We start from the raw sequence: 13589 nt of genomic DNA, 5'->3' as shown, positions 1-13589 counted from the left end.
GAATGTCTTGTACGCCGTTTGACTCGACTCTGTCCCCAAACAACCCTCCCACATAAAACCATCCTGTTGTGCAATTTTTGGGACCTGAATCAAAGGAAAACGGCTTCTGATTTTGGAAAAAGTGAATGAAACCAGACCGGGGTCAACGATTGTGATGCGTCTTTAATGGATTGGTGGTAAATCTTGGAAATATACAGCTGAGAATGCCTTTTATGTTTGTTCTCCATGGCGTGTTGCAAAATCATGGCGCCATTTACGATGCAACTTGAGATTTTGATCCCCAGAGATCCTATAAGTCAAGCAAGTTTGTTTTGGGGAAAGCAGAGCAAACTCTCGAAATAAAAAGGGGAAATGCATTCAGTACCACCTCTAAACCTTTGCTCAGACGTACCAGTTACTTCAAAAAGGTTCAAGCAGGGGACAGAGAACATTTTCCTTACGGTATTGAATGTAATATTTTCTGCAGTGAAGGTCCAGTCACACCTCTTTGAGGCTGTCAAATGATGTCTCACTCCTGCTCAGAGTTGGCGAACCTCTCCTGGACCTGACGCTGACCTCGGCAGTCTGAAGTGTGGCATTATTAAGCCAGCAGCTCCAGGCTGGATGTCCTCACTTTGATCTCTGCCATACCTGAGTGCAGCGCAGCGCTGTGCCCGTCTGTACTATTGTCTGCGCTGACTTGCACTCATGATTAAAAGACAGCGAGCATCATCGTACCAGCGTCCCCTCTTCTCTAATAGATCATCTTAATGAAGTCACTGTGCTGCGTCATGTGGCAGGTGATTAATACACAGAAGTCGTTAAGCCTGCTGTATATGAGCGTGCCTCCAGTAGCTGCCCTTTGCTTGTTTAGAGATAAATCTGAGGGCTAAGTGGACAGGGTGCTGGCAGGGTGACAAGCCAGCATGGATGTTCATGTTGGAGCTTAACCAGGTTCTCTGAGAGGAAGAGGAGGAGTGGTGTTACTGATATCATGATTCTTTTAGATTCCTTTTTAATTAATACACTTTTTCAAGGGGGTAGATAGACAGCGGGTCAGTCTGTAGGGACTTGGCTTGGGAATCGGATGGTGGGCGGTTCAAGTCCTGGAACGGACCAAGTATGGAATTGAGGCTGGTAGCTGGAGAGGGGCCGGTTCTTTCCTGGGCACCATCGGGGCGTCCTTGAGCAAGGCACCAAATCCTCAAACCACTCGGGGCACATGTCCACCAGCCCCCTCACTCTGATATTTCTCCATTGCCCATGACATTTTAGAATTGAATTTCCCCTTGGAGATGAATGAAGTATTTCTTCTTCTTCTGCTTGTGTATGTTAAGTCCATGAGTATCTTTACTTAGGCTAAAGTGAATCCAGATAACTGTTTAGCACTTAAGTAAGAAGCTAACGTCAGCGTCATTATATTAATTAATATATTAGCGCTAATGTCAGCTGCTTTTTAGGAGATCTTTACTGGCTACCACCAATGTTTGCTATTTCTTTTAAATGCCACACACACTGTAGAACCGAGCCCCTTCCAGATGAGGCATTTTTTTGGGAAGAACTCCGACATGTTGACATTTTACCTGTGTCTGAAGACACTTCTTACGCTACATCTGCCCAGGAAGCGTTGGAGGGTCACTCATCCAACTTAAAATAATAATCAATTCAACTTAAATGGATTTATCGCCCAGCTATATTTAGTTGCAAACCAGGGTATGCTTATGACTGGAAAGAAAAAATAAGCCTTTAGTAGGCACTCTTATATCCTGCATCTTTTGATTGCTGGTTACATGCCTCATTATAATCTCACTCTATATGTTTGAATTGCCGCAACAGCAGTTGCCATGGATCCAACTGTAGCTATAACCGCCTTATTGTGTCGGTGCCACTGAAGAGTTTTCTGTTGTGGAGACTTGACGTCATTTGGGATCATTATCTAACGACCGTCTTTGTTAAGCATGCATGCAATGAGGGGGAGAATGCGCAGCAGGTCTCACTTTTCCGCTTGAGTTTTATTCATGTTGAAATCAAAGACGGTAAAAATAATGTGCAGGAACAAACATACAAGAAGGTTTTAGTCATCACCTCTCGCTGTAACCTGTTACGTTGATCCCTGCTTGTCAAATGATGGGGAAGATTATTGCCACATGAACCTTTTCATTGTTATCAAGAACTCGATGAACCCTACAGACCCTGTCAGAGCTTATAATGAAAAATATCACCTCTTACTTAATGCCTCCATTTACTATTTCACATGTCTGTGTCAAATGTACCCGCTCCATCTGCAGTACAGTCACCTCCTGTCTCTGTCTACTTGCTACTTCCGACCATTAGGGTGACAGAAGCCTCTCTCACCTTTTTAATATGATGTCTAATGCTGCAGGTCTCCTGCCACACATTGTACTCAGCTCACTGAAATTACCCATAATACGGCCTCACTTTGACAGTCACTTAAAAGGCAAATGCCAGAGTCCGGAACTAAAGCACACCGCCTGCTATTGTGCAGAGAAAGACTCAAATACGTTCAGATATTTGCAGCCAGGGGCAGACAGAGGTTTAGAGTAGTCTGACTGATCATTTTCCTCCCCGAAGAGCGAGTTTCCAACCACAACACGCATTCCAGCAGACCGTGAAGCTCCGCTCCAGATGTAGCTTCTTTAATTCTTTATACGCAGAGTGACGGACATGGATTCTGAGGCTGGAGCAGACCAGGGATACGTGCTTTACTTGGTTCACTAAAGTAAACACTCTTGTGAGGCCCTGACACTCGGTCCTGCTGTAAACAGGAAGCAGGGAAGACTCTGGAAATCCGTCTGCTTCCTTTCAGCTTATATTCATGTGTTGAACTCCTTGATTTGATATGTATCATCAATGTCAGGCAAGTTTTGTTTATTGACTTCTTGCAGCATTTTACATAATCAACCCAAAGTGTGGCTCAATTAATCATAGATGATAGTAAATTGACTTATTTCCAAGATTATGTATCATGTTATTCAGCAATATGAAAGTGTTTTATATATTGTCAATTGATCTGATAGTCCTGGTGGCGTATGAAACATGCTTCTTGCATAATCTAATGCATCTGAACACAAAACAAATACTGTAAAATTCTATGTGTAAGATGATTTTCTATTAATACAAATTTCTTTTTTTCAGTAGCTTCCACGTCATGTGACCCAGTGTCCTCAAATCAATGTCAGATGTCAACACTCACCTAGACCAATAAGACACACCTCATTACATTAGATTTAATTCCTGCTAATATTTTATTTTAATATTTTTATGTTAAATTTTCCAATAATTTTCAATGGATGTGCACATTTCACGATCGCCATTGCAGCCGCCACCCTGAGAACAATTAATGTTACCGTAGGCTGTCAGCTACCGCACTGGTTGCTAGCAGGATTGCAAACTACACATGGGCCGTAGTTTGTTTGAATGTGTGTTTAAATGTGTTTTAAATGAAAATAAATTCATATAGGCCGGTGTTGAAATATCTTGTGTACACGTTTTTATTAATAAATAGCTGTAGAAAACCTAATGCGATACCCCCAAAAACAGACTGTAGCTGTGTCCCAATCCACGGGCTGCAGCCTTCGAAGGAGGCGGTCCACGGAGGATGCTCCAATCATAGCCTGCATAGACCGTTAAAGCCGAACTGAAATGAGACAGTCTGGTCTACCCTTGCGTCACCAGACGCCGCTCCTGTAGCCTAGCAACAGGTAGCTAGTGGGCTAACTAGCTAGCATTACTAACTAATTGTTTTAAAGAATTTGTTTCAAGGGCCCTTTCGTTTTCTTAAACATGTGCAACACTTGCTATTCCATTGAGTTGAAACCAAAAACTTTTACATTTTAAAGTGTATTCCTTTGGCCGTTTAAAAGTCCGCCATTTCGTTTGAGTTAGCGAGCAATGCATCTTGGGATACGATGGGCCGCGAAGGATGGATGGATTTTTTGCTCTATTTGGTTTGAGAAATTAATCAATTAAAAGTTTCTCTTCATTTTCATAGTCTTTGTAGAAATCAAATGTGAACACAGAGCTCAAAACATTCAATCACAGCATCCCTCATTCATCCTTCCACACCTTCCCTTCGCTTGTATCCACGGTCCAATTGGCCAGAAAAATGCACTGATTCATTTTGGTGATGTCAGGAGCAAAAACATCCCTTATATGGCCGCACACAGTTCCCCCCTTTCCCCCTTTATTTGGAATAGAAAAAACGTACAGCAATTTGAAATAGTGGAGGGCAGACGCTGGCTGCTTCTCTGTCCAAAATAAACTTTGTGATTCCCAATTCTACATTTCAGGCAACTTTGTGCATAGCAGACTGGTTAGTCACTGCATCATTCACTGTGTTGACAGAAAAACCTCTGTTTAATTTCATTGTTTAAACTCTGAAACCTCTACCGTTTATTCCCTACATATTGTTTGTTCTAATCTTGGAATGGTCCCACTTTCAAGTTGGCAGCTGTAAAAGAAAATACTTCATGTGTAGGCTTGTGTGGACATGCACATTAATGCATGCAGCACGAAATAGTGCAATCCAGTGCAAGAAGTGGAAACCATAAGTTGCAGGGATTGTTCCTGTTCATGTGCACATGCATGTAAGAAAGGAGAGGACTGCTGAGTAGTGAGTTGCATCAGGAGAACAGGGCCTGGAGTTTTCCCTTAGGACAGCTGATAAACTGTTTGGCAGGAAAGGCTTTGCAAATGACTGCATTCCTTGTTAACCTTGTAAGGCTATTTTTGCCGCTAAAGAGCCTTTTGAGCGGCCACCTTTTGTTCGCTCTGCAGCGTCAAACAGGAAAGACCAGTCTGCATTGTGACCCTGTGGGAGTTTGGCCGTGATCTCTCCGTCTCTCATCACCGTCCAACCATCCATCCTAATGTCGAGCTCTGTTTACGCAATGTATCTTCGCAGCTCCTGACAGATGAACCCACGAACTCTGCTTCGCAGTTCACTGTAAAGAAATGCAAAAAAAGGCAGCTGAGGCCATGCACATATTTCACGATAAAGTGACAATTTCAAGGAGTAAAGTTGGAGGTTTTCCCAGGCAATGTGCAAAATGTCAACCTAAATAACAACAGCTAACTCTCCACTCCACTGTCAGACATGTTTGCTCTCTGTATGTTTGTCTTTTATTGTGTTTTCAAGGGACATTCCTCTGCTGAAAAATCCCCTCTGACTGTCCCCATGAGGTGAAAGGCCCTCGAACAGGCTGTCTTCCTGTTGCCTGACATTGACATAGTCCCTTAAGTGTTCGGTAGTGTTTGAGCTGCGGCTCCTCAGGGATTCCTGGAAGTGAATGTGATCATGTCTTAAGAGGATTAAAAGGAGACCCTGGCTGTGTTCAGCCACGGGTCAACATCGCTGTTATGGTGGGAACGACCTCTGCTGTCACTCCGCATCTGTCAGTGCGCTCGCATGCACTGAAGTGACAGTGCATTTATAGTGAACAGGAAAGATGATTTCTTGAAAATCATAGTGGCACAGCACGGTCAGATAAAACTGGTTTCTTGGTCATGCTAAAGGTTAACTAGAGGTTCCTTACGAGCTCACATGTGAGACAAAAACTAAGCTAAGCTAAGCTTTGTATCGGAAATGCATAGCATGCTAGTTTTGGAGAAACCTTGGGCCAGAGTCACTGAAAGGATTTTCTAACAGCGAGTCACATTTCATGAATGCCCACAAATTTGCAAGTCCCAAAGCTCCAACGTACTTTCAACATTTGTTTTCTGTAGTGACGTGTCGAAATGAGCATGAAGAAGTTATTTCAAGTGGTAGGCCAAAGTTAGCATGCTTCAAATTTGATGAAACCAACCCCAGGTTTCTGTATGCATATAGACTTATACTCAGAGGTGGTTATGGGGTGAAACTAATGACTGTATATGTAGATGGACTACGCGTCTCCATCCGCTCTCATTGTACGAAATTGATGCCAAAATAGCCCTCGCTATAGACGCCATAGTTCAGCAAGGGCTGAGCAGTAGAGATTGCTAACCAGAACACACACTTAAATTAGCGAAAAAAGAGCAAAGATCCCACATGTCGGCGTATTTAACAGCAGAACAGCTTCTTTGTGTTTGTCTGAAGCAGGCATTCACAGATATGAAAACTTCAGTGACTGTAGTGATTGTTTTGAATCTGTCACCTCTCACCGCTCCTCCTCTACTCCTCTAATCCGGAACAGATCGGCTGCAGGAGCCAGATTTGTCAACAGAGCTGTCAATCATCCCTTTTACAGCATCAAAATACTAATTAAAAGTAAACTTGTCAGAGACATAAACACTTAGACATAAATCAGCATGATAAGAACTAACAATAATGACAGAAACCATGTTTGAGAAACATGTATTTGACGTGTATTTAGATTTTATAGTTTGACTCATGTCACATCTGTTAATATAGAGGAGGCGGGCTTTATGAGCTATACTGCAGCCAGTCAGCAGGGGGCGATAGAGAGGGTTTGGCTTCACTTTTAGGGAGCTGTCATGTCGTTGTCATCTTTTTATACACTCTATGGGTGAAACTAATGTAAGACAAGCAAAAATGATTGACTAAACTTACCACTCAAAGCTGATGAAATGATTTTCTTACTTACTCCCTTCATCTATTATTTTTTCTTCTTCTTCTCTCAGAGCCTGGACGAGCTGGACGACGACGACACTGGGGAGAAGAACCGGAGGGAGGAGGAGGAGCTGGTTCAGGCCAATACTTTCCAGAACGAGGCCATGACAGCTGACCCCGCCACCGGATACATAATGGTAAGAATATGATCAGCTGAGTTTTGTATTTCTGGGATTTCATGCTCCAGCTCAATGCAGTGAAGTTAAATTGAATTTTAGTGTTCAACATGAACACAGAGTTCACAGAGAGTTCACTTATAGCCCAAAAAAGCCTCCCAACATCTGAGAAGAGACATGATGTCTCTGCAGTACTGCCGCTGTATTCCAGTCCGTGATGTCTGCTGCAAAATAATATCATGTTCTACTTCTCCTCCACACTTCCCTCGAGCAGAATACTGCACAGATTGATACTTCTGTGCTGCCAAACAGAGGCACTGTTGCTCAAGGAGACACCCAGAGAGCTCAGGATCTGAGGTTGTGTGAAACACTGGAGTGATGCAAAACCCAAAGGTGTCTCTGCGTTTCATCATCGGTGTGAAATCAGTTAAAAGCAAAAAGAAACAGCCTAAAATGCTCTTATAGCTACTTGAAGAGATGGCTGCTCACAAGTCTGGGGCCGGGGGGGGTAATGCTGGTGTAATGTGCTTTTTCATAGACTGAAGATGTTTTCAAATGCAGCAGCTGTTCGTCTGACTTTACAGAGTGGTAGATATTGCCTGTTACAATAGCAGTGCTGGGATGACTTTTTTTCCTGATGAATCGATTATTGTTTGGTCTATAAAATGTCAGAAGTGTCGGCCAGTTTTGGTCTGAAAAGAGAACTCAAACCAGTAGATGTATTATCAAACAATGTTTACTTGTTTAAGCTTCTGATATTTGAGGATTTGCTGCTTATTCCAGATTTCTATCACTGATGTTTTCTGCCAAAAGGACAGAAGAAGCTGTTGGAAGATATCACCTTTCTTTTTTAAATGAATCATTGAGCAGCAAAATATCAGTTGAAATATACAAAGCTATTTTGTAATCGGTCTGGCTGCACAGCGGTGCAGTGGTTAGCGCTGTCGCCTCACGGCTTCACGGTTCCTGGTTTGAATCCCAGTTCAGTTTGCATGTTCTCCCCATGCATGCGTGCGTTCCCTCTGGGTACTCTGGCTTCCTCCCACAGTCGAAAGACATGCTCGTTAGGTTAATTGGTGATTCTAAAATTGCCCGTAGTTTTGATAGTTATTGTGTGAAAGGTTGTCTGTGTCTATAGCCCCCTTATACACTACCAGTTTAAGGCGGAATTATTACACCTCTGGTACGTTCTGTCTTATGGGGCGAAGTCGTTCCACCTCTCGTATGTGTGTATTTGAAGCACGCCCTGTTTGTTTACACCTCGCACATGTTTAGCTCTGTTCCGCAGTGCTGGAGCGCTGTAAAAACACACACGGGGGCGGCTTTACGCAGGCGTTTTTTGGTCCAATGTAAAATGGAAAGGCTGCATGACGGCGGAGCTTCATTACGGCGCAGAGGCGGAACCGCAGTGTAAAAAGGGCTTAAGTGTCAGCCCTGTGATCGACTGGCGATCAGTCCAGGGTGTACTCCGCCTCTCGCCCAATGACAGCTGGGATAGGTGCCCTGTGACCCTGAACAGGATAAGTGGTATAGATAATGGATGGATGGACGGTCGCAGTCCCAAACATAAGCCAAAACAAAGCCACTTACATCACACGCCTCTTGGTGCTTTTCTGCAAGAGCCACATTCATCAAATGTAATTTGAAAGCCAGCGTTAGGATTTGCTGTGTGCTTCTTAACTGTGTGAATCAAAGACTGTTGATGTCTACAAAGGGAATCTTTTAATCATGCCAAGTAACTTTGTGTTTAATTGATAGAAGCAAAGGAAGACAGACAGAGACAGTCTGATGTTCCTTCAAATAAAGTCCAGGAGATTTCTCTCTGTTGGGTGAGCACATAAACCAATGATTAAAAAATGAAACCAAATCAAAAACTTCAGCTCAGAATTGTTTAGTCTTTTAGTTTGCTTGAGCACAGTAGTTAAAATTCAGTAGTGCAGCGTATGTAATTTCAAAGACCACTTAAAATGCACACAGTGATTTTCAAAAGAAAGAGAGCACACGAAGGGAATGAGAAGCATCCAGCTGTGTAACATCGACTGAATCCTCCGCTCTGTATTTTCTTCCTGTGAGACATCTGATTGACGTGAAAACTGCGCATGAAAAAGAACTAAAACATACTCATCATATGGAAGTGCAGCTGAGTTAAAACCTCCTATGGATGTAGCTAAGAGTTACCTACCAGATGCATCGGCTGTTACGCATCAGCAGGCTTATTTTGTTTTGGGCTGGAACCGTCTGAGGCTGTTTACGAGAAGCGAGGGCTTGTGTATGAAGTACGTACACAAACACCACACAAACAGGAAGATTGTGACAGCACCTGCTGAGCTGCTGGAAAAAAATACACCTCAAAGGGTTCAACTATTTACATGAGGTAGTCTACAGAGTAAACAGACATCAAGCAGTTCGGTAGAAGTTCTGCAGCTCCCTCGCAATCCGTCCGTCATTTGAAACAGAATATTTCCACTCATGTCTGCCGGATCTATTTTTACCAGCATCATATATGAAAGCTAACACAGACCAGATGTAGCTATGCAGAAAGTAACCATTAGATGTCTCGCTGTCACTCAAATCAAACGTTGATATTCTGCTGGGGGTCCGCTGCCAGCTCGCTCATAAGGAGGCAGTCTGGGAGACATAAAAGAGCAGACAGTGTGGTCAGTGGATTTACAACAGAGCTGTCAGCTCGACATCTGTAGAGACAGAGCATCCAAAAAATGTGCCGCTCCTCTCGGGCCCCATTTATCAAGGGGAGACAAGCAATTGCCATGTCAAGCCCGGTTATGATATACTGCGGCCATTCGGGCCTTGTAGCTGGTATCAAGATATCAGGACAGAAAGTTCTTAAAAGTAGATCATGTCAACTTCTCTTCAGAGCTGTTGGGCTGTTTACAGCCTCCTCGGGTCTCCAGCGTTTTCCAACCAAAACAAGCTGTAACTCCTCCGTGTTCGCTGCTGAAGACATAATGGAAACTCCACGAAGGATCTCGCATATAAAATATTTTATCAGATGTTTTATATTCTGCTCTTTTTCCATCTGTTGGCCTGTGTTCCATTTACGAGCACTTATAGGAACAATGTGTGCATCCCTCCTCTGTGTGACGGGACACATGTATCTGATATGAGCAGGCTCGGAGAGGCCCTCTGCAGGCATGTGGTCCTGGTTATCAGGCCTTACCTCCCTCTGGTATGCATGTGCTACAAGCAAACCTGGTTCAGTGATCCAGAAGCCAGAACCATATGGAACATTCCTCGGGATCATCTGCATTTAATGTGGCGCCAGGTCCAAAACAAATCAGCTCAGGTCTTTTTCTGCCTCTCTCTCTAAAAGCCACGCTGACAGTCTCCATCCAGCGTTTCATAACAAGCCTCATTTGCATTTTTAATTATCACCTTTCCGTCCAAAACTGGTGCTGATGCAGAGCATCTTGTCTGAACAGCAGGGACGTGTTCACTACCTGTCACATGGCTTTTCCATCCAGGAGCAGCGGTCCCTGTGCTCGCAGCAAAATGAATTTCATCCTGCAGCCTGAAACAATATTTGTTCACATTCACACCTCTGTTGATTCAAGATTGTACGGATTGCTCTTATATAAGCCAACTAAACCACACCAATATTTGTCTTTGAGCGGACTGCTACCAGCAAAAATACTGAAAGGAAGTTGGTGGGAAACAGAAGGAGAGCCAATCAAACTTTATTCAAATCTTTTAAAACATACAACATATAAAAGAAGCTGCAGAGGCAGATTAAGAGTCCTGGGTTGTTTTGCAAAGGGGAAAGAAAAGTTCATTTAAGCAATGGAAAAATATCTTTGAATAACACATGTGCACGAAGTAGCCGCAGCACAAAAAGGCCAAGAGTTTAACATGACTGTCTGCAGGTGTTTACAAAGGAGTTTGTTTTCAGCTCAGCTTTGGATTTATGCTCCAGGTTGGCATTTTGACATCCATCCCTTCAGCTGGCAGCAAAGCCTCAGACAGTTAGGAGAGGTTGGCATCTCATTTAAAACGGTGTGTGTGAGAGAACTTATAAACATCTCTCTCTACGACAATAAACAAAAAGGAAACAATTCAGATGTTTCATGCAAACATACACATGGCCCCTGTGATCTTTCCCAGATTAGAGCTGCAGTATATATTGTTTTAGCATTGACATTGCCTTTTGCACGTGTGTAATAGTGACGTTGCAGGATGCACAACACAGCATGCTGCTTGATTCAGCAGGAAAGACCCCACGGTTGTCATTTGTCTGATGATAAATGATTAAAGAAATAGCACAACTGCAGAATACCATCGTAAAGAGTAGCAAGAAAGGTGTCGTTTTTACGTGCAGGTGTCTGAGTTTCAAGAAACTTGAAGAAGAGAGGTTTTAGCGGATTTCTGGAGGTTTAGCAGAGGATTTAACCAAATATGGTAAACATAGGAGGGGGATGTTTTGGTGCCAAGCTCATGATTGTCTGTACATGAATGACACACTGCACGTATCTGGTGAAATGTCCCATATTGTTCCATGTCACAATTAGAGATAGACCGATATGGTTTTTTCAGGGCCGATACCGATACTGATTATTAGGAGTCAAGGAGGCCGATAAGCGATATTTGGAGCCGATATTCATTTGCAGTAAAAGAGAAAATATTGGCGTCCAAATTTAGAATAATACAAACTCCAACACTTAACTTTGTTTAAATGCCTTTAAGCATATGTTTATTAAACAAACAAACAAAAAGCGCAGGGAGTTCCCAGGGTCAGCAGCATCTCTTATAAAGTTAACTGAAAATTTAAATAAATAAATAACTTCCTGAAGTTTTATAAAGTAAATAAAACAAAGTTAAATAAAATTTGTAAAGAAATGAACTTTTTCTCCTCTCCGCCGTGTGTGTGAGCACTCTGCACTCTTATCGGCCGTCGGATAAAAATAATAATAATAAAAAAATAAATAATTAAAAATCGGCGCCGATAATCGGTCGATCCCGAGTCACAATTTATATTGCAGGCACAAAAAGGCATCACAGTCAATCATATTTTTTCCAATGTCATGCAGCCGTTTTGCTGGTTCAGGTATTTTGCCTGCCTGCTTCTTCTAAATGCAAATAATATACACAAATGTAATCCTCTTGAGCACCTCTCTCCCTCTTGAATTTATTAAATACCTTCAGTTACATCGTGATCTTTATCAGCTTAGTACAGAAAAAGGCTCTGAGCACTGCACTTTAAGCAAAAGATCCCCTTTTTATAAACCAAGATGGCATTCCTTTACAGATCTCTAAATTTAATGAGCCGTCAGGACATTAATCACAGATCAAATAAACCCATAAATGTCAGAGAAAGATGAATGTGTTTGATCCGACATTCAAGATCTCACGGAGCGTTCCATGCAGGTGCACAAACAGAGAAATGCAAATCAAGTAGTAATCCGCTTCAGTTTGCTGATAAAGAACTTGTTTTACTGCTGATATTTGTCTCCATGTATTCTGAGTAGCTCTGAGTGCTGCAGCGGGGCTTACGGGAGCTGTCAGCGCAGCTCAAGCATGATAAATAAAGTTGCACAGGCGTGAATTGTGTGCAGTGAAGAACATGAATTACGCTGACCTTGTCTCACAGATTCATATCCCAGATAGGAGGCGCACATGGGGGGCGAAAGGTGCAGCTGTAATGTGTAATCTTAGCCCCAAAGCGACTATTACTTAACCTGTTTGGACTGTTTATTTAGCTTATAAAAACAGATGTGATTGCTGTGTGTTTTTCCAGTGTGGACATATATAAGAGGGTGGATCCTGTTCGACACATTCATGCTGTTTTTTATGCACGTGTCTGCATTAGGGAGGACCTGCTGCCTCAGTGGGACTTGTTTAAACTGTCTGCATTGCGCAGACAACATAATGATGCTAAAAATAATGAACTAGCACGACCTTCTGACAAAGTGCAAGTGATTAATAACAGATCCGATGTACTGCTTTTATTTATATCACATTGTTCAGGACTATGTTGCAACTTGATGTTAAGATATGATAGTGCTGTCAATGTCAGTTCAGCAACCACAATATAATGCTGGATGTTTCCCAAACTCTACTCCGGTTGTAGCTAAAATTTTCCTGGCTGACGGTCTCTTTCCTTTTCAGACTGTTTGCTTCATCTGAGCGTCGAATTTGTTTCTTCTTCTTTGGATTTTCACTTCTTGTTGAAGTTGTATCTGTAGTCATCCATCTTCTCTTTGTTTGTTCAGCCATAGTAGATTACTGTTTACTCGCAACACTTGCAGAGAGCGGAAAAGCAGCCGCTTAGCTCCGCCTACCCTCTCTGGCAGACCAACCACTGCTGGCTGATGGAAACGCGATAGAGACTTAACAGACATTTATTTAAATGAAAATCTTCCAGATTGTTACTTTAACACGAGTTAAAAGATGTATTAGTTCGTATGCTAGCCAGTGAATGCCGGAGATCTGCTGTACAGTAGCTTTACAATCCACACTCAGTATAATGTGAGAATCCTTCTTGCTCTTTTGTTTGGATTTCTCACATCACAATGTGCAAATGAGGATTGGCAGAGCTTCACAGGATCTGCTGACCGCTTTGACCTTCCCTCATATTGTGGTTTCGATTCATATTTCCACCCCTTTTCACCCTTTCGAAAATAATCAATCCTGTCCCCTGACCCTTGTCAGTAGGCATACAGTATTGGAATATGAAACCTGCTCATGTTGAGTCTTATAAAACACATTATCAGAATTATCCGGGGAAATCTGAAAGCAAACTATTATTCCTTCTTAGTCGGGTTCCAGTTGGAAACGACAGCCCGGGTTTCCAGGTCAATTGTTTATTCAAAAGATCCTGATGGTTTACTTAAGTTACACTAGAGTGTGGA

General features: G+C 42.6%; 1 protein-coding gene across 1 annotated transcript in view; it reads left to right on the top strand.

The window, feature by feature from the left end:
- Positions 1–13589, top strand: part of pawr (PRKC, apoptosis, WT1, regulator) — a 66587-nt gene that overhangs the window by 36123 nt on the left and 16875 nt on the right. The window contains exon 3 of the mRNA XM_069671150.1: positions 6622–6747. Coding sequence (XP_069527251.1) covers positions 6622–6747 — 126 coding nt within the window. The remainder of the gene's footprint in view (positions 1–6621; positions 6748–13589) is intronic.

Source organism: Semicossyphus pulcher, unplaced genomic scaffold, assembly GCF_022749685.1.
Source record: "Semicossyphus pulcher isolate SPU_LCO1_2020_fin unplaced genomic scaffold, fSemPul1.0.p SCAF_20, whole genome shotgun sequence".
NCBI lineage: Eukaryota > Metazoa > Chordata > Actinopteri > Labriformes > Labridae > Semicossyphus > Semicossyphus pulcher.
This window is presented reverse-complemented; position numbering and strand designations above follow the sequence as displayed.